General features: G+C 43.2%; 1 protein-coding gene across 1 annotated transcript in view; it reads left to right on the top strand.

Moving 5' to 3' along the window:
- The first annotated feature begins 9,385 nt into the window (after nucleotides 1-9,385).
- The window catches only part of rhbg (Rh family, B glycoprotein), a 33,697-nt gene continuing 21,036 nt past the window's right edge, over nucleotides 9,386-22,046 (top strand). Inside the window, exon 1 of the mRNA XM_034174390.1 lies at nucleotides 9,386-9,655. Coding sequence (XP_034030281.1) covers nucleotides 9,478-9,655 — 178 coding nt within the window. The 5' untranslated portion in view covers nucleotides 9,386-9,477. The remainder of the gene's footprint in view (nucleotides 9,656-22,046) is intronic.

The raw sequence follows: 22,046 nt of genomic DNA on the forward strand, positions 1-22,046 counted from the left end.
ATTTTCTCAGAGAAACATCTGTGGCATGTACGTAGGGACAAGCTGAAGACAAAACCAAGCCCTCAAATGACTTAGTGCAAATTCTGTTGCTGCTTTAAGCAGAAGAACCACATTAGTTCTTCATATATTAGTTTTTGGTATTTTAGCTTATTTTAACTGTAATTTCATACATTGCTTTCGCTGTATTCTGCAGGTTTTTCCACCAGTAATGTGCATAATGTGGACTCACACACCATTCCAACTCATTATACAAACTTTGCATAATTTATTACCGCCCTTGAAAATGTCAGCTACCTATTTTATAAACACGACCCAATCTAGAGCCCATGGATCCCCACAGGCAACATGCTAGTACATATACATATATATATACATACATACATAGTTGTTTGCACTGCATTGATTAGACATGTCTTCACTTATTACCAGAATACTGTCAAAATATTTTTATACATTCTAACACAATGAAACACTGAACCGAAATGTTTTCATTTCTTTCTGCTTACATTTTATTTCTGCAAATATCTGCAAATACAATTATGTGCATGAATGAAGTGGATATATTTGATGGGTTGCTTCCATGTTGACTAGACAGTATGGTGTGGAGACTTTTTTGTGTGTGTGTGTGTAACTGACGATTACAGAAGACCAGTGACGGCGCAAGGAAATTTTTGTTGGGGGGGCTGAGGGGGAGCTGGGGTAAAAGTTGGAGGAGCTCCACATAATGTAAATTGCTTTATAAATACCAAGGTATATGTTTTAGTCACCCATGCTCCTCTAAAATGTGGTATCAATGCACACACACATCACTTAGAATGATTGCAAGTTCAGTAAACTTGCACATAGGTATAAAAACTGAATTCATTGAAATGGTGCTCAACACAATGCATGGAATCAACCTTAGACAAATCGTCTATATCAAAGATTTATTGCCATTTTAACACTGAGGTTTTCGCCAAACAATGATATGCAGCTTCTGTATATTCTGTGTTAGTGCACGGCTGCGGCCGACATACTTGATGAATTCCTGTGCAAAAAGTAGTTCCCACATAATTGTGACATATTCCTGTGAGATAATAAGTATATGTCATCTAAATCAATTCTAAAATTTACCAGTAATAAAATTATAAAGGTAAGAGAAGTTTTAAGAGTGGCCGTAATAAATATTTAGGAAACCTAAATTTTTGGAGTATGGAGTTAAATTTGTCTCATTAATACTTGCAAGTGCACAGAGAGTGATTTACAAATATCCTTTGATTTGTACACATGCTTTGTGATCCACAAACACAAATTTCTGATTTGTAACGTGTGTGGGTTTTTACAAATAAATGTTTATTTGCAAAACTGACAATTCTGTTTGTGAAGGGTGATTCAACACTGGTGGATCACCGAACACACACATTCATCACTTTGCTCAGTTACGCAATATTGAGACATTCTGAGCGAAAAACTGCAGTTGAGATCCACAAATATGTCAGTCGCTATTCACATTATTGACAGACTTATTGGGGGGGAGCTGAGGGGAGCTTGGCTCATTATTGGGGGGCCTTGTCGCCACCACTGCAGACGACTGATGTTTGGCGCCTCTTGTCTGAAGTTCTCATAACTGAGATTCTTCAAAACCATAACAAGATTCCAAACAGTTCTTTTACCTTTGTTAAGAATGAACAGCTTCTGTTGATTAAGGATCCTGATAAGTCACGTGAAAAGTCAGTCCTTATCAAACTTTATGTACAGCAGCAGGCGTCATCCAAAGATAAACCCACTAACTCCAGTTTTTCCTGCTGAGTGTGCCTGTGATACTCTGTGGTTGTTTTCTCAACAAAGACACAACCTGCCTGCACATGCCCGTATACCTCCTTATTATGACTGTGGAAGGCACACTAGATGGATTGCTGTGTTTCTTCAACAAATACAATACAAAGTTTTGTGGTTATCTGTCAAAAAAAAAAAAACTATTATATGCTCCATTTTCACAGTCAACCTGAGATATAAATCCTTTACCTTTAGATAAGTTCTTCAAATCTTAGCGATGGCTAAATTATTTTCTTTATTGATCTGCTCTTTTGAACTGACCATGTACAACAGCAAACAATTAGTTAATGTTGTTGTGTGGGCCGCTGAAGAGGAGGTACTGCTGGCCCACCACCACAAGATGGCGCCCTGCTTGAAGTGCGGGCTTCAAGCACGAGAGGCGTCGGAGCGACCGGGAGTGACAGCTGTCACTCATCATCCGTACCAGCTGTCACTCATCCACTACTCATCACCACCACCATAAAGGCCGGACTGCAACTCCACCTCCCCGCCGAGAAATCAGCTACCATTCAGGTAATTCTCTGCTGAACCTTAATTCGAGTATTAGTCAGGATCAACAAAGCCTTCACGTTGGAAATGATCTGGTCGTTTGAGCCTGTCGATCGGCGCTCGGAGCACGGCACGCTCAGCAGCTGTGGGCGGTCTTTAAACCGGCTGGAGCACTCCTTAATCTGTGTAATCCCCATAAAATCGTCCCTCAAATCCATTTGAATTTTCCAAATGGTGTCCACCTGGAGGTCTCTCACAGTTTCTGGAAAAAATTGATGCAGCAAAGCTCCAAATCGTTCAGACATTTATTCGCAATAAAAATCCAACGAGAGGGGTGGACCACTGCTCACACAAAGCCTGCTCACAGGCGAATGATGCAACCGACAGGCGTGAAACAACTCATGCATGCGCATGAACGTTCAAGCTTGGCTGATGCAATCACACGTGATTCAAATCCATATGGTTTTTGAAAAAAATAAAAAGGTCAGGATACTTTTCTAACAGACCTCGTACATAGGAAACCTGTAAAGCCTACTTTTAGTACAAAATTCACGAGGTATCGATAAGAATTGGTCGATAAGCAGAAATCAATAATGGCATCGATATGATAAAATCTTATCAATACCCATCCCTATTCATGAACGTCACAACACTAGCAGATAGGGTCATTGCAATACTTCGTGTTAAATATCCATCCTCGATGAATTCAATTTAAATGTATAGCTGGAGCAATGTTGGGTTAGTTGCTTTGCTCAAGGTCACTCCAGTCATGGATGGAGGTGTAAGGAGAGGTAAGGTTGGATTTGAGGCCTGGCAACCCTGTGATTGAAAGACCAGCTCCCTAACCATTGGGATGGCTCGTTAACCTATAACATCTGCATGACATGAACTTATGATTGGTAATGCAAAAAAAAAAAAAATCTTTGTCTTGGAGCACTTTTGTGTCCCCACCAATATCAAAATCAAAGTTACTCCCTTGCACCACATATATGCCCCCGACCCATATTCTGAATTCTTAGGTGAATTTGGCGAGTTTATTTCTAATTTGGCAACCCGTTCCGATAACGTGTCCACAGACATATTTGCAAGCCCACAGAAAATAGGGCTGTGATTTCCAAGAAGAGAGATTCCTCAGCACTGTCTGCATAATCCTCTGATGCATCATTGGGAGGATCCTTCTGCATATCACATTCCTCGATAATTCACTGCTGTGGGAAATTCCGGTATTCACAGTAACTCATCAAGATTCTCCTCAGCAGTATTTTTCCTGTTCATAAGTGCCTTTAATGTGGATCAAACAGTGAAGCTGCTGTTACTGTGTCTGTAAGGACAAGTAACTGTTTTCCCCTCTCTGATGTGGATTTTCACATGACAGCAAAAAGGACTTCAAGGAACCACATCGTGCACTGGAGAAGTCAACATGATGGGTTACTTCATCTAACCACACATTTGTCATTGTGTCTCCAAGTGAAAGACTCAGATTCATCCATTCACTTTCTATACCTGCCTACTCCAGTCAAGGGTCATGGGGGCTGGAGCCTAAAGCAGTCATACGGCGAGGCGGTTGGTACACCATGGACAGGACGCCAGTCTGCTGTAGGGCCACATGTAGACAGACAAACACATTCACACACGCACACCTAGGGTTAATAACACAATTCAGCACTTCAGTCTGAGCAGTGCGTGCTAGGCCGGGTCAGAGTTCACAACTACCCAAAACACACTATAAGGGCTGCCAGCAACATAAATGTTGAAGATTTTGAATGCTGCAAAGTCAAAGTTTTGAAAGGATTTAGCAAAAAACAGGGCTACAGAATAGGTGAGAAGTGGAAGAAAGAACTTATGACCCTATGTTATGCCTTCACACTAGTAAATGCCCCATAGTACAAAATAAAGAAGATGAATAGGAACCATTAAGAAAGGCTATAAGTCTTTACTGACATTTGAAGTTGACATTTGTCAGATGACAATTCCCAATCTATTACAACAGATGGTTGGAAAAATGAGACATCGATACCAAGCAGAGCCAGTTTAGGGTTATGGGGGCTGGAGCCTGTCCCTGCAGTCATAGGGTGAGGCAGGGTATGGTGCATCAAAACGTATTCACAGCCTTCTCTTTTTCCACTATTTTGTTCTGTATGCAGCCTTATTCCAAATGGATGAAATTCTTTTTTTTCCCCACAAAATTCTACACACAGTACCTCATAAGGACTACGAAAAGTTTGTTGTGTTTTGTTTGTAGATTTTTGCAAACTTATAAAAAAAAAAAGGAATCACATGTACATAAATATTCACAGGCTTTGCCATGAAGCTCAAAATTGAGCTCAGGTGCATCGTGTTTCCACTGATCATCCTTGAGATGCTTCTACAGCTGGAGTCCACCTGGGCAGTGACTGCTCACAGTGAAGGAAAAAGCTAATGCTAATAGCTTGTTGTACATGTTTAAATTTTCAGAACTGGGAAGTTCAGCTTTCACTTTCAGCCTACCGCGTGCTGGGTAATCGGGAGAGTCTGGAGTTTTCCCGGTGGGCTGGTCCAACCTGGGGCCATTGTAAGGGGGTGTTAATATATGCATACATATATGACCTCCACTAACTGTTAGGCTACACAGCAAGACACTTGGGCTGCTGTATCTTAAAGAGAAGACATTAAGTGTTATAAATGTTTTACAATCACGAAAATTCTACAAGAAAATAACTTGACTGCTTCTTTTACAACGCTGTTATCTTTTTCACAGCCTAAGGCAGGGGCATACCATTACACGTTTAACACCCCTATGCATTCATTACAGTTAGTTCAGTCCAATCAAGCCCTGTGCGCTCAGATGGGACTTGCGCTACTAGCAAATATAGGAGGAGTGGCCCGTGAATGAAAAGATGGACAGAAAAAAGCCAGGTGGAGCTGAAAAAGCTAGATTAAGAAAAATAAAAGCTTTGGAGGAAGATGCTGCCAAGTGTGCAAAGCTCACAGATATTTTTTCAAGAAGACAGAGCAAAGAGGGAAACGGTAAATAGGGCCGGGCAGAACAGGCTACATGCCTGTTGATGCCAGGATGTCAGCCGTATCAACATTTGTAGTACAGTGCCACCTCTTCCAGCTACTTACAGACTTCACTGACTTAAGCCGGGGAGACACTGTACGATATTTTCAATCATTGTGCTCGGCTCCAGCTCAAACTGTGCGACAAAACCGCAGGGTTTAAAAGTTCAGAGCGCACGATTCATGGCCTCACACTGTACGGCGCGATGCTCTGATGCGATCTAACTGCTCACATTGTACATTCAAAAACCACACGTTGGGCTCGTGTTTCCAGAAGCAAAACGTAACAGCTTTTTTTTCTTTTTAAAAAAAAATTTATTTCATGCCTATCAGTGCACACAGTGAGTGAAATCAGGTGGGAGGAGACTGAACGCATATGCGCGCACACACAGCAGACAGCAACATGATTCACGAGAGGACAGTAAAAAAGAAAACAAACACTCATAACAGGTGTTGCTACTTACACTGTTGTATAAATAAACTATATTTCATACGGAGTCTTATAGCTGTGCTCATCTGTCGTAAATCCTGTTGTTGTCTGCTATGTGTGCGTGTGTGCACGCGCGCATATACGTTCAGTCTCCCCCCACCTGATTCCACTCACTGTGCGCCCTGATAGGCATAAACTTTAATATGATATTAGGTTATTGTGAGGGAACACAATAAAAAAAACACAAGACTTTACATGAGATCACTGTTTGCTCTCTCTGGTGTTTGCTCATGGACAGTGCGCAAGGTAATCAGCGCGTAGACGCTTGTAGCGCTGCATTCAACGGCACGGAACCCTCACGAGTCACGACGGCCGACCAAAATATCAAACAGGTTTGATTTTCATCCAACCATACGATTCCCGATCGGGAGGTGGTCGTGAGATGTTAAACGCAGCTTGGCATGTAGACTGCACGATGCAGGATGCATGATTAAGCTGAAACTCAGCGCAATCCAAAAAATTCTCGCACGAGTGAAAAATTGGCTGAAAAAGCGCCAAAAATCGCACAGTGTAAGGCCAACCTTAAGTGGTGTACTGGTGAGTTAACAATACTGTTCTTGTTTTAACTAACTTTTACTTTCTATTATAAGCCACCCAATTTTCACAGTCAGTCAGCACATAAATGCTGGATTTAAATGCCACAGCAGAACTCTTATTATCCCTGTGCGCTGGCGGTTTGTGGGCAGGTTGGATATGAAACTCCCGGGCTGAAAAATGTTCCCAGCACGCCCCTGCTTTCAGCTGTCTGGTTTATTATAAAAAAAATTGCTTTAAATTCAGAATAAGTCAAACTAATGTGGTCATCCTAAAAATTTGCATGGACCAATCCTATGCACAGACCACAATAACATGAACACACTTTCCACATATTAAATAACATAACAAACATTAAATAAACATGCCTGTATGCAGTTGCTGCATTCAGGCATGGGTAAGAGAAACAATTTTAATGTAGTGTCATAAACCGCATACAGTGGATTCAGAAAGTGTTCACAGCACTTCACTTTTTCCAAATTTTGTTATGTTACAGCCTTATTCCAAAATGGATGAAATTCATCTTTTTTTCCCACAAAATTCTACACACAATACCCCATAATGACAATGTGAAAAGCATTGTTTCACTGTTTCCTTTTTTGCAGTCCACAAGTACCATCCACAGAACAATGTGGGCCTGGCATGCTACTTCAACACTGCTTAAAGCTGCTAATTTTAGTTTAACCCCATCTAAGCCTATATATCCTAATCCCATCAATGGGAAATTTCACTTTTTATTTGTGAGATACTGACAAGCCAAGATGAGGCGGGTGGTAGGGGGTTAAGGGCAGATATAAATGGATCGAATGTTCCGGTAATGCGGCTTCTATGCTTTGTCTTGTAAAATGGGCAAGTGTGAACTTTGACCAGAAGATTTGATACGGTCATGGTGCATGTGTGTTGGTAATGCTGATTTGGCGTATTCTGAGCCACCAGTTCACCTAGTCTTAATTTCTGTGGAATTGGGAGGAAAATGTAGCACCTAGAGGGAACCCATGCAAACACAAGGGGAGAACATGCAAAGACAACACAGAAAGGACCAGGTGGAAAGCGATCCCACAACCTACCCGCAATGAGACAACAGTGTTAACCACTAAGTCACCGTGCCGCCTGAAAGCCACAAATGTTTTGAAAATTGGTATTTTGTGTGTTACCCCTTAATTAATTGAGGGAAATCTACAAAAGTATAAAAGCTATCATCATAGAAGGCGACAGTGCTGACCACTAAAGGCCTGGTCCCACCGAATAATGAAGAATGAATAATGAGCCACGCAGCATGGATTTATTCAACAATCGTGGGAGAACAGTGGCTCTGAGAGGCTCTTAGAGGCAGAATATTTGATTAACGAGGCTCATCTCTGAGTGTGGCGCTAATTTCAAGATGTTCAAATTTAGCACCAACAGCGTGGGGCAGTTTGGTGTACGAGTTACTATGAGAAAGAAAGGCGAGGCAAATGGGAGCAGTTGTGTCGGTAAGTGTTAGCCTACACAGCTAACCAGAGTAACTGTGTTCTCTCGCCTGAACAACTGCCTCGACACGTTTAAGCTCTGGGTCATAAACACATATGTCCACTTTCCACTGCATCATCACTTTTTCTTTACATTTTCACTTTGCGTGTAATTTGCCCAAAAACACAGAGAAAGTGCCGTGTTTCTGTCCCTGAAAGTAGAGAAACTACGTCATATGCGTCACATTTTACCCCTCAAACAAGAATACACTGCCAATTTGAGCCAGGATAACCACAAAATCCCAACTTAATCCCTTATCCTACTTTTGTGCAATGGAGCCCTGGACTGTAAACATATTGGATTTACAATGCAATGTGATTAAGATGTCATTTAATTTTATATATGAATGTGATAAGTGGAAGCAGTTTCTAAGTGTATACTTCTTTCGCCATTCAAAGATTGTTTCTTTGTTGACATAATTTTGGTGTGGATTTTTTGTGTGTTTCTTTGTTCAAAACAAATTCATTCATTCAATATTACACATTTGAAAAAGGGCAATCTGTGGCACCTCTGTAATAACAATAATAACAATAATAATAATACAGGACAAAATACAATGATTTTATTGGGGTTTTTTGTTTGTTTGTTTTGGGGTTTTTTTGTTTTGTTTTGTTTTGTTTTGTTTTGCTCTGAATCATGATTAATCATACAGTCACAGCATTAAATGGTCATAAAGATGGAAGTCATCTGGCAGTTTCACTGCAGCCAGACAAACCTAAAGACTTACAATATGAGAGACATCACATACTGTAATGAAACAGTACAAATACATGTCATGATCATAACAATGCATGACAGTCCCGTGACAGCCAATAATTTGACCAAGAAGTGCCACAAACAGAGAATAACAGAGGACCTTGTACAAAGCCTTGAGGTATTCCATATGTCTCACTGTGGAAATTTCAGATATCTTGTTGCCATGTATAACACACTGTAATCAACCCATGAAGTAAGACATTGACTATGAAAATACCTGATCATGATTTCAGATTAATTTTCAGTTCTGTCCAACAAAATCCAGTGATGAACGTTGTTGCACATACATCCAATAACTGACACTGAAGCCAGCAACAGAGTTATGTGACAAAGTGCATGCTTGTTTTTGTGCTTTATAAAGTTTTTAACATTTATTGCTCACCTGCAGGTAGAGGGGACAACAATGCAATGCTAAATTTGTGGCCATCACTGACATTTATTTGGAAGACTTGCAAAAAAAAAAAAAAATAATAATAATAATCAGCCCGTTACAGCAGAGAAACATAAATTGTGCTTCTCCAATGAAAGAACATGGAGGTTAACAAACCACATGCACTGGCCTACTGTGTAAAAGATAGCAAAACAGGAGTTTGACTCTCAAATAGTCACCGATAAGCTGTAACTACTGACTTTTCAGTTCACACCAAGCACTTCAAGGTGTCTTAAAACTACAGCAGCAGGGGGAGGAGCTAAAGTGGAGCTGTAACTGCCTTATATGTGGTGGAGGCAGGTCAGGTAGGTGTAATCCAACAACAGAAAAACACAGAAGAAAAGCAGTCAGCTTCTCCTTCCACTTCAGACACAATCACTGCTTTGTGGGAATCTGCAGGATCTTAAACAGAAACATGACAGACGCAGCAACCAACATGCGGGTGAAGCTGCCGCTGATCTGCTTCATCCTGGAGATCATCCTCATCGTCCTGTTCGGCGCGCTGGTGCAGTACAACACGGACACCGACTCCAAGGAGTGGCATCACGTGAACCACACTGACTACGACAATGACTTTTACTACCGCTACCCAAGTGAGTCATCTGTTCAGGGTCAGAGTTCAGGGTCAGAGGTTATCAAAGGTTAAGATGCTGTAATTTTTTTTTTTTTTTACCAGGCTGTAAATTAAGGAGACTTTTTTCAAGAGTTGATGATAGCAACTGCTAAACATTTAATAAGTAATGTGAATATTACATAACATTATGTTTACTATTATGCTTTCTTTGCAAAACCCTCAATAATAAGAACAATAATAATACAATGAACTCATTATAGAGTTTGGGACTTGATTTATCATCTTCATTTACTTACTGTATTCACTCAACAATTAATCCTGGTCAGAACTGGTCTGGCACAGTCTGACTCATTTATTTGCAAAGTGAATGGGTCTGATTTACCACGCTACGTCAGAACTACTGGCACCCTGTATTTTAACTACAGAATTTAAAATACGTTTGGAAATAAATGCACATGAACCCATTTTATATTGTCAGAATATTTAATATAAAGTCCACTGACTGAACAACTAGAAAAATGGTTTGTGTAGTTAAATAAAAAAAAAAAACATAAAATATACATGTGACAGTTATCGCAGCCTAGATTTGACCTGATGTATTATATGAAAGCATTTCTCTGCTCCATTCCACTCTGCTTTTGAGAACTAGCTCCTCCAGATTTGTCAGTGCTGAATATATGTTTTATGACTGTATTTTCCATTTCATTTTATAATCGTCTTTTTTATGGTTGCTTCATATGTTTGGACATTTTATAAGATAATGCCAGGGTATAAAAATTTAGGTTCCCGATTCAAGCCCCACCCCTGCCACATTTCTCCATGTAATGTGGAGTTGCATCAGGAAGGGCATCTGGTGTAAAAATTGTGCCAATTGAACATGCAGATCCACCTCAGCTTTACTGCCGTGACCCCAAGTGAAAACAAGGGAGCAGCCAAAGGGACTTACTTTTTTGAACCTATTTTATATTCTGTACTTACATGCAGATATGCCAAAAATTCATGATATATTTCGATAATATTCAAAACATCAGGAGAGTTAGTTGCAGCCGCTGTGCTCTGTGTCAGCCTGATCCTGTCAGATCTCAGAAGCTAAGCAGTGCGGCATCTGGTTAGTACTTGGATGGGAGACCTCTTTGGAACACCAGCAGCTGTGTGTGTTTCTCCAGGCAACACTGCAGTTGCATCAGGAAGGGCATCCGGTGTTTCTATCCGCTGTGGCGACCCAGAACAAAAACAGGAGCAGCCAAATGGACAACAATCAGCAGAGTTAGTTAATGGCCAATCCAACAATTGCCCTATTGAGGTATTCCATAATCTCTTGCGTGCCAGAGAGTCACTGCTGTCAAAACAACACAGAGAATCCACATGACGACAATTGCAAATGAACATTACCCTCCCAAAATGTATTTTTTATGCTTTTCATCACGTTAATAAGAGACTGCATGCATGAGACCCTGAAAACTTGCTAAAACAAATATTCCAAATCATCCGTGTCTGCTACGTTTAACCTGCGAATATAATAAATGCAAAACGTATTTCAGACATTTTATATATATTACTCTGGAACAAACAGGACAGACAGTCCTGTAAAGGACAATGAACAGGACGTTAAAGAGCAAACTTCACTTTACTTCACAATGACATGAATAAGATGAAAACGCAGCTCACAAGGATTCCCACTGAAAATAACGGAGAAACAACCTGAGCTTCTCGCATGTTTACATGAAACAAACACAATAACAACGTCTATAAACCCGGGTAATATATTCACGAGAGTTTCAGGCACAATATACAAAGAGTTTTATGTTGCGATGTTAATGCTGTTGTTCATATGCAGCGGTTAAATTACAGCCTTATTAGACCGTTTCAGTGTAGTTTTCAATGTTAATGACATCTCGCAGAGCGGCGACCTCTCTGAAGTTTTGCAGAATTTGAAACCTCAATAGGGCGAATGGTGTAAATACAAGTATTGTTGCAATTCACGCTATACTGAGTCAAAATAAGACCCCAGACGCGAGCAGCCAGAACACAGAGGTGAGGGCAAAAACCAAGGTGTTTTAATTTTTCAAATGTGGCAGTGATATGACAATGGTGACAGGGGAACTTCCACATGACATCCATCCATCCATCCATCCATTTTCTTCCGCTTTATCCGGAGTCGGGTCGCGGGGGCAGCAGCTCAAGCAAAGCCGCCCAGACCTCCCGATCCACACACACCTCCCCCAGCTCCTCCAGGGGAACCCCAAGGCATTCCCATGCCAGCTGAGAGATGTAGTCCCTCCAGCGTGTCCTGGGTCTTCCCCAGGGCCTCCTCCCAATGGGACGTGCCCGGAACACCTCTCCAGCGAGGCATCCAGGGGGCATCCGGAAAAGATGCCCAAGCCACCTCAACTGACATGACAACAATCCAAAAACATCAAAAGACTTGGTGAAAAACTAAATGAGGAAATAACCAAAAAATGACTGTCTAAAAAACATAGCAGGGTGCAAATACTTACTGACAAGAGAACCAGGTGGAGGCTGACAGGTTTGTGACTGGAAATAATCGATCGGCAAATGGATGACGTAAATGGATGACGTAAAGATCCGTATTCCACAACACAATGCAATAATTGCATACTGATCCAGAATGGTCCGACTGATCAAGATGTTGCAGTCTGATTATTTAATTCATGAGCTGAAACAAAATAATGTGTTACTGATCTTGGTTTTACATTGTGATGTCATATCTTTCTGCTGCAGAACCTGCATATTGATCTGGATCACTCTCAACAAAGCTGAGCCACAGAATCTGGATCCGGATCACCTCCAAAATTCAGTAGACTCTTCCATGGCCTAATATCTATCTGTGGTGCAAATTTTGTGAGAATCTGCGAAGTAGTTTTGACATAATCCTCCAAAGCCTATATAAAATGAACTCTTCATCTAGAATCCGGATCTGGATCACCTCCAAAGAGTCTTCTATGGCCTAATATCTATCTGTGGTGAAACTTTCAACAAAATCCATGCAGTAGTTTTGAGGTAATTCTGCTAAAAGACAGACAAATAAATAAACACCAATGATTTCCTTACGTCATTGGCGAACATAACAAAAACATAAAATACCTGACACTGCAACACCAATGTGGAACAAACAGACAGCCAGATGTAGAAAACCACTTAACATCAATCAAATAGTAAGCAGTGCCAAAACCTGAAACCTAACATCATAGAAATAAAAGCGGAACTAAAACTGGAACCAAGTAAGAGCGGGCGACACAAGACAATCCTCAGAAATACAGCATGAATAATAAAAGACCAGTGGGCGGGGAAAACATAATGGCCTGGAAACATGGACGGCTGACATGACACACCCACACACGACTCATGACGAGGACTTAACGCACAGAAAAAGACACAGACAGGGACTTAACAGGGTAAGCCCACAACAAGTATAAAACAATAATTTGATGCCCTGTGTTCTTAAAAAAGATCATTTAAATCCTTCAACAGTACTTCCGTTCACATTTCTAACCGTTTTTCCCCACTCGGTGACACACCCGCCGAGGAACAAACTCTGGTTATTGGCGACTCTGTTTTGAGAAATGTGAAGTTAGCGACACCAGCAACCATAGTCAGTTGTCTTCCGGGGGCCAGAGCAGGCGACATTGAAGGAAATTTGAAACTGCTGGCTAAGGCTAAGCGTAAATTTGGTAAGATTGTAATTCACGTCGGCAGTAATGACACCCGGTTACGCCAATCGGAGGTCACTAAAATTAACATTGAATCAGTGTGTAACTTTGCAAAAACAATGTCGGACTCTGTAGTTTTCTCTGGGCCCCTCCCCAATTGGACCGGGACTGACATGTTTAGCCGCATGTTCTCCTTGAATTGCTGTCTGTCTGAGTGGTGTCCAAAAAATGAGGTGGGCTTCATAGATAATTGGCAAAGCTTCTGGGGAAAACCTGGTCTTGTTAGGAGAGACGGCATCCATCCCACTTTGGATGGAGCAGCTCTCATTTCTAGAAATCTGGCCAATTTTCTTAAATCCTCCAAACCGTGACTATCCAGGGTTGGGACCAGGAAGCAGAGTTGTAGTCTTACACACCTCTCTGCAGCTTCTCTCCCCCTGCCATCCCCTCATTACCCCATCCCCGTAGAGACAGTGCCTGCTCCCAGACCACCAATAACCAGCAAAAATCTATTTAAGCATAAAAATTCAAAAAGAAAAAATAATATAGCACTTTCAACTCCACCACAGACTAAAACAGTTAAATGTGGTCTATTAAACATTAGATCTCTCTCTTCTAAGTCCCTGTTAGTAAATGATATAATAACTGATCAACATATTGATTTATTCTGCCTTACATAAACCTGGTTACAGCAGGATGAATATGTTAGTTTAAATGAGTCAACACCCCCGAGTCACACTAACTGTCAGAATGCTCGTAGCACGGGCCGAGGCGGAGGATTAGCAGCAATCTTCCACTCCAGCTTATTAATTAATCAAAAACCCAGACAGAGCTTTAATTCATTTGAAAGCTTGACTCTTAGTCTTGTCCATCCAAATTGGAAGTCCCAAAAAACAGTTTTATTTGTTGTTATCTATCGTCCACCTGGTCGTTACTGTGAGTTTCTCTGTGAATTTTCGGACCTTTTGTCTGACTTAGTGCTTAGCTCAGATAAGATAATTATAGTGGGCGATTTTAACATCCGCACAGATGCTGAGAATGACAGCCTCAACACTGCATTTAATCTATTGTTAGACTCGATTGGCTTTGCTCAAAATGTAAATGACTCCACCCACCACTTTAATCATACCTTAGATCTTGTTCTGACTTATGGTATGGAAATTGAAGACTTAACAGTATTCCCTGAAACCCCCCTTCTGTCTGATCATTTCTTAATAACATTTACATTTACTCCGATGGACTACCCAGCAGTGGGGAATAAGTTTCATTACAGTAGAAGTCTTTCAGAAAGCGCTGTAACTAGGTTTAAGGATATGATTCCTTCTTTATGTTCTCCAATGCCATATACCAACACAGGGCAGAGTAGCTACCTAAACTCTGTGAGTGAGATAGATTATCTCGTCAATAGTTTTATATCCTCTTTGAGGACAACTTTGGTTGCTGTAGCTCCTCTGAAAAAGAGAGCCTTAAATCAGAAGTGCCTGACTCCGTGGTATAACTCACAAACTCGCAGCTTAAAGCAGATAACCCGTAAGTTGGAGAGGAAATGGCGTCTCACTAATTTTGAAGATCTTCACTTAGCCTGGAAAAAGAGTCTGTTGCTCTATAAAAAAGCCCTCCGTAAAGCTAGGACATCTTTCTACTCATCACTAATTGAAGAAAATAAGAACAACCCTGGGTTTCTTTTCAGCACTGTAGCCAGGCTGACAAAGAATCAGAGCTCTATTGAGCCGAGTATTCCTTTAACTTTAACTAGTAATGACTTCATGACTTTCTTTGCTAATAAAATTTTAACTATTAGAGAAAAAATTAGTCATAACCATCCCAAAGACATATCGTTCTCTTTGGCTGCTTTCAGTGATGCCGGTATTTGGTTAGACTCTTTCTCTCCGATTGTTCTGTCTGAGTTATTTTCATTAGTTACTTCCTCCAAACCATTAACATGTCTATTAGACCCCATTCCTACCAGGCTGCTCAAGGAAGCCCTACCATTAATTAATGCTTCGGTCTTAAATATGATCAATCTATCTTTATTAGTTGGTTATGTACCACAGGCTTTTAAGGTGGCAGTAATTAAACCATTACTTAAAAAGCCATCACTTGACCCAGCTATCTTAGCTAATTATAGGCCAATCTCCAACCTTCCTTTTCTCTCAAAAATTCTTGAAAGGGTAGTTGTAAAACAGCTAACTGATCATCTGCAGAGGAATGGTCTATTTGAAGAGTTTCAGTCAGGGTTTAGAATTCATCATAGTACAGAAACAGCATTAGTGAAGGTTACAAATGATCTTCTTATGGCCTCAGACAGTGGACTCATCTCTGTGCTTGTTCTGTTAGACCTCAGTGCTGCTTTTGATACTGTTGACCATAAAATTTTATTACAGAGATTAGAGCATGCTATAGGTATTAAAGGCACTGCACTCCTCTGGAACCAGCTCCCAATTCGGATCAGGGAGACAGACACCCTCTCTACTTTTAAGATTAGGCTTAAAACTTTCCTTTTTGCTAAAGCTTATAGTTAGGGCTGGATCAGGTGACCCTGAACCATCCCTTAGTTATGCTGCTATAGACTTAGACTGCTGGGGGGTTCCCATGATGCACTGTGTGTTTCTTTCTCTTTTTGCTCTGTATGCACCACTCTGCATTTAATCATTAGTGATTGATCTCTGCTCCCCTCCACAGCATGTCTTTTTTCCTGGTTCTCTCCCTCAGCCCCAACCAGTCCCAGCAGAAGACTGCCCCTCCCTGAGCCTGGTTCTGCTGGAGGTTTCTTCCTATTAAAAGGGAGTTTTTCCTTCCCACTGACGCCAAGTGCTTGCTCACAATAATAATTATTGTATGGCTTTGCCTTACAATATAAAGCGCATTGGGGCAACTGTTTGTTGTGATTTGGCGCTATACAAATAAAATTGATTTGATTTGATTTGATACTTAATACTTAAAAACTATTGCAATATTTAAATCATGTTGTCCTCATCAGTCACTCATCTTTAACTGCTTACTCCAATTAAAGGACATGGGGGGGCTGGAGCCTATCCCAGCAGTCATAGGGCATGAGGCAGGGTACACCCTGGACAGGACACCAGTCTGTCGCAAGACTCCACTCCAAATCAACACCTAATGATTGTCTACAAATGATGCCCACTATTTTAAAAGGAAAACAAGCTCCTGACTGCTCCTGAATTTTATGAAAGCACTTTATTGCAAACAGTTCTTTCCTTGAAGCTCTTGCCAACCTACCTTGTGAATGCCTTTTGCAGATGACATTGTGTTGTTCATCAGGACAGAAAGAGAACAGAGACTAACCAAAAAAAAAAAAATGTAGAAGTCCTTAAAAAGATAGAAAATGTAAGAATACAGGGAGAAATGTGTTTTTACACATTTATGATCATAACAATGGAGAATCACCCACAAAATCCAGTTTGGACATAACAACTGGAAGACAGCACCAGGAATGTCTTGTGACCAAAGGACTTCTGCTAAAGGATAAAGGTCAGGTTTATAATGACCAGGTGGAGATCGATGGTAACATATAAATCTGAGACATGGGGAGTGAAGGGAGTGTATGAGAAGAAGAACAATGTGGTGGAAAATAGAATTCTCAGATTGATTGATTGATTGATTGATTGATTGAGTTCAAAAACTGGATAGAAGAACAAATGAGAGGGTCAGAAATGCAATGTAAATATCTAAGTGAGTACATAAAAGTAAGTTAAGGTGGTATGGATTTGTGGTGATAAAAGAAGAAAAGGGACAGAAAAGGAAAAAAGGGAGTTTCTGGAACCAGGTTATAAAATGGCGTTCAATGGCAGACACCCATTGCTCAGCCTCTATCCACAGAAACCAGTTCAGATGACCTCCAAAAAAGAACTTGGTGAAAATCAACCATCCACACGGGCTTGAATACATGGGAATTCTGGTAGAACTTGAAGTATCAGTTCCCAGTTGTAGAAGTTATGAGTGAAATGTTTTCAGTAAACAAATCAGTCTCTGCTACACCATCAGATTTCATCCTCTGTCAAAATCTTGAAGGTGTGCATCTAAATTGCTTTCTGCAATTATTAAACTAAGACCAGAGACTCCTTCACAGCCTACACTCTGACTGCCTGTCAAATATGCTACAACACAGTTCCAACACAGGATAACATGCAGCTTGTAAATCCTGTTTGGTCCTACACTCAGTGTGTGTTTGCAATGCATGAAGATAGCAGGATATCTGAAAATATGCCTATACATGTTTTCTTGTGCAACACGACACCTGTAGCACCTGTGGTGCTTTCACACAACAGTATGAGAGGTCATGAGGTAAATCCTTGAGGTACCAATGTCTGCTGGTGAGATTTGTTTGGGTAAATTATAATGAATGGATGTCATCATCTCCATCACAGACGGTTGGGCTTGTAGCTGTTGGTACAAAATCAGGATTACTCTTTAAATGAAGTAATGAGCCTCTTCTAATATTTTAAGTCAGAGGTAGATACTAGTTGCTCCTTCTTTGTATTTGTTTTATTTGTCACCACAACACAGTAGGGTCTTAAAAGTTCAGTTCTTACCGTAGCATATTTCACAAAACCTAAATATCTGATTGTCAGGATGGACCAGGTATCACTGTGGAATTTAACAGTTTTATCAAATTGGTGCCACATAAGCTACCACAGAGACATTCTGTGCTGCTAGCCGATCAAATCTCAGTGTACTTTCAGAATTAATGCTGCCATCACAGAGGTGTAAATGACCTTTGCCAAGGGCACTGACATCCCATGACAGATGCTGGATTTTTACCTTGTTGCTTCTAATCATCTGGATGGTCCTTTTCCTCTGTGGTCCAAAGCACAGAGCATCCAGCGTAAAACCTGTGCCAAATCAACATGCAGATCCATTTGCTGTGGTGACCCTGAGTGAAAACAAGGGAGAAGCCAAAGGGATTTACTCTGTATCGTAGTGCTTGACAAAAGTGTCCCAAAGCAATTCCTTCCCCATTTTGTTATATCAGCTGTTGATGAATTAAGTTACATTTTTTTAATCCTCATGTATTTGTGATTAAATACAACTTTGTCATCTATTTGCCTACATTACACAGCAGTGTTACAAACAAAAGAGGGTGAACATTTTAAACTAAAACAGTAAGAAAGTGTGTGTCCTTTAAAAATTAATGAATTCATTAATTGTTGACTGCAATGTTAAATGCAAACAGAACATTGACTGAGAGGTTTCTCCTGACATTTACAGAGCTGCTTATTGCTTAGTAGAAACACCGCCACCAGGAAGTGGCAATTATTCATAACCATAGTGACAACAGAGATGGCACATTGTGACATTTTCTGCAAAACCCTGGCTTCAGTGAATAAAAGTCCGACCACATATTTGTTCTATGTAACTGCAAAACCAGCTGATTCTATTTAGTTCAACTCTTCAGGCAAATAGATGAGCTAATCAGTGAAATGACCTGTTTTAGTTGCACAGGTAGAAGCATGACCAGTAAAAAATCAAGGACCAAGACGGTATGGCAGTATGGCGGAGCTGGGGCCCCACCCTGGAGCCAGGCCTGGGGTTGGGGCTCACACACGAGCGCCTGGTGGTCGGGCCTTAGCCCATGGGGCCCGGCCGGGCTCCGCCCGAAAGAGCGACATGGGCCCGCCCTCCTGTGGGTTCACCACCTGCAGAGGGGGCCATGGGGATCGGGTGCAGAGAGGATTGGGTGGCGGTCGAGGGTGGTCGAGGGCGGTCTAGGGCGGGTGGCCCGGCGGCCCAGTCCATGCTCACAGCCCCTGGGTGTTGGGACGTGGAATGTCACCTCGCTGGAGGGGAAGGAGCCTGAGCTTGTGCGGGAGGTTGAGAGATACCGACTAGAGATAGTCGGGCTCACCTCCACGCACAGCTTGGGCTCTGGTACCCAACTCCTGGAGAGGGGCTGGACGCTTCATTTTTCTGGCGTTGCCCACAGGGAGAGGCGGAGAGCTGGGGTCGCATTGCTTATTGCTCCCCAGCTCAGTCGCCATGTGTTGGAGTTCACTCCTGTGAACGAGAGGGTCGCATCCCTACACCTTCGGGTTAGGGACAGGTCTCTCACCGTTGTCTCGGCCTACGGGCCGAGCAGCAGTGCAGAGTACCCGACCTTCTTGGAGTCCCTGGGAGGGGTACTAGATAGTGCTCCAACTGAGACCTGGAGGGGGGTGATGGGGAAGCACGGCCTCCCCGATCTGAACCCGAGTGGTGTTCAGTTGTTGGACCTCTGTGCTAGTCACAGTTTGTCCATCACAAACACCATGTTCGAGCACAAGGGTGTCCATAAGTGCACGTGGCACCAGGACACCCTGAGCCGGAGGTCGATGATCGACTTTGTAGGCGTATCATCTGACCTTCGTCCACGTGTCTTGGACACTCGAGTGAAGAGAGGGGAGAGCTGTCAACCGATCACCACCTGGTGGTGAGTTGGATCTGCTGGGAGGGGAGGAAGCTGGTCAGACCTGGCAGGCCCAAACGTATCGTGAGGGTCTGCTGGGAACAACTGGCGGAACCCTCTGTCAGCGAGGTCTTCAACTCCCACCTCTGGGAGAGCTTCTCCCAGATCCCAGGGGAAGGTGGAGACATGGAGTCCGAGTGGACCATGTTCTCCACCTCCATTGTTGTTGCGGCCGCTCATAGTTGTGGTCACAAGGTCTCTGGTGCCTGTTGCGGCGGCAATCCCCAAACCCGGTGGTGGACGCCGGAAGTAAGGGATGCCGTCAAGCTGAAGAAGGAGTCCTACTTATCTTTGTTTGTAGGTGGGACCCCGGAGGCAGCTGACAGGTACCGGCAGGCCAAGCATGCTGCAGCCCGTACGGTCGCAGAGGCAAAAACTCGGGTCTGGGAGGAGTTCGGGGAGGCCATGGAGGAGGACTATCGGTCGGCCTCAAACAGATTCTGGCAAATCGTCCGATGCCTCAGGAGGCGGAAGCAGCCCTTCACCAGCACTGTTTACGGTGCGGGTGGGGAGCTGTTGACCCTGACTGGGGATGTTGTCGGGCGATGGGAGGAATACTTCGAGGATCTCCTCAATCCCATCATCACGTCTTCCGAAGAGGAAGCAGAGACTGGGGACTCAGAGGCGGACTCATCCATTACCCAGGCCGAAGTCACCGAGGTGGTTAGAAAGCTCCTCGGTGGCAAGGCTCCTGGGGTGGATGAAATCCGTCTTGAGTACCTTAAGTCTCTGGATGTTGTGGGACTGTCTTGGCTGACACGCCTCTGCAACATCGCATGGCGATCGGGGACAGTGCCTCTGGATTGGCAGACCGGGGTGGTGGTCCCTCTGTTTAAGAAGGGGGAACGGAGGGTGTGTTCGAACTATAGGGGGATCACACTCCTCAGCCTCTCTGGTAAGGTCTATTCCAGAGTACTGGAGAGGAGAATTTGGCCGATGGTCGAACCTCAGATTCAGGAGGAGCAGTGTGGTTTTCGTCCTGGTCACGGCACACTGGACCAGCTATACACGCTCCATCTGGTGCTCGAGGGTTCATGGGAGTTCGCCCACCAGTCCACATGTGTTTTGTGGATCTGGAGAAGGCGTTCGACCGTGTCCCTCGGGGCACCCTGTGGGGGGGTGCTCCGGGAGTATGGGGTCCGGGGTCCTTTGCTAAGGGCTATCCGGTCCCTTTACGACTGCAGCAGGAGCTTGGTTCGCATTGCCGGTAGTAAGTCAAACCTGTTTCCAGTGCACATTGGCCTCTGCCAGGGCTGCCCTTTGTCACCGGTTCTGTTCATTATTTTTATGGACAGAATTTCTAGGTGCAGCCAGGGTGTAGAGGGTGTCTGATTTGGGAACCACAGAATCTCATCTCTGCTGTTTGCGGACGATGTGGTTCTGTTGGCTTCGTCAAATCAGGACCTTCAGCGTGCACTGGGGCAGTTTGCAGCTGAGTGTGAAGCATCCGGGATGAAGATCAGCACCTCCAAATCCGAGGCCATGGTTCTTGACCGGAAAAAGGTGCTTTGCCTTCTTCAGGATGGTGGAGTGTCCTTGCCTCAAGTGGAGGAGTTTAAGTATCTCGGGGTCTTGTTCACGAGTGAGGGACGGATGGAGCGTGAGATCGATAGACGGATGGGTGCAGCATCTACAGTGATGCGGTCGCTGTATCGGACCATTGTGGTGAAGAAAGTGCTGAGTACCGATCGATCTACGTTCCGATCCTCACCTATGGTCATGAGATTTGGCTCATGACCGAAAGAACGAGATCGCGCGTACAAGCGGCCGAGATGAGTTTCCTCCGCAGGGTGGCTGGGCGCTCCCTTAGAGATAGGGTGAGGAGCTCGGTCACTCAGGAGGAGTTCGGAGTCGAGCCGCTGCTCCTCCATGTCGAAAGGAGTCAGTTGAGGTGGCTCGGGCATCTTTTCCGGATGCCCCCTGGACGCCTCGCTGGAGAGGTGTTCTGGGCATATCCCATTGGGAGGAGGCCCCGGGGAAGACCCAGGACATGCTGGAGGGACTATGTCTCTCGGCTGGCTTGGGAACGCCTTGGGGTTCCCCCGGAGGAGCTGGGGGAGGTGTGTGTGGATTAGGAGGTCTGGACGGCTTTGCTTGAGCTGCTGCCCCCACTACCCGACTCAGGATAAAGTGGAAGAAAATGGATGGATGGATGGATGCAAGGTAGAAGCAATATATGTGAGGACTTTCACTCACTGAAGTCGGGCTTTTCCACCTCTGTGTGTGACATCTAACCAAACAGGGAGTACCGAACCAGCTTTTAAAAATCTGAGTGC

The sequence above is a fragment of the Thalassophryne amazonica genome, chromosome 7, assembly GCF_902500255.1.
Source record: "Thalassophryne amazonica chromosome 7, fThaAma1.1, whole genome shotgun sequence".
Taxonomy (NCBI): Eukaryota; Metazoa; Chordata; class Actinopteri; order Batrachoidiformes; family Batrachoididae; genus Thalassophryne; species Thalassophryne amazonica.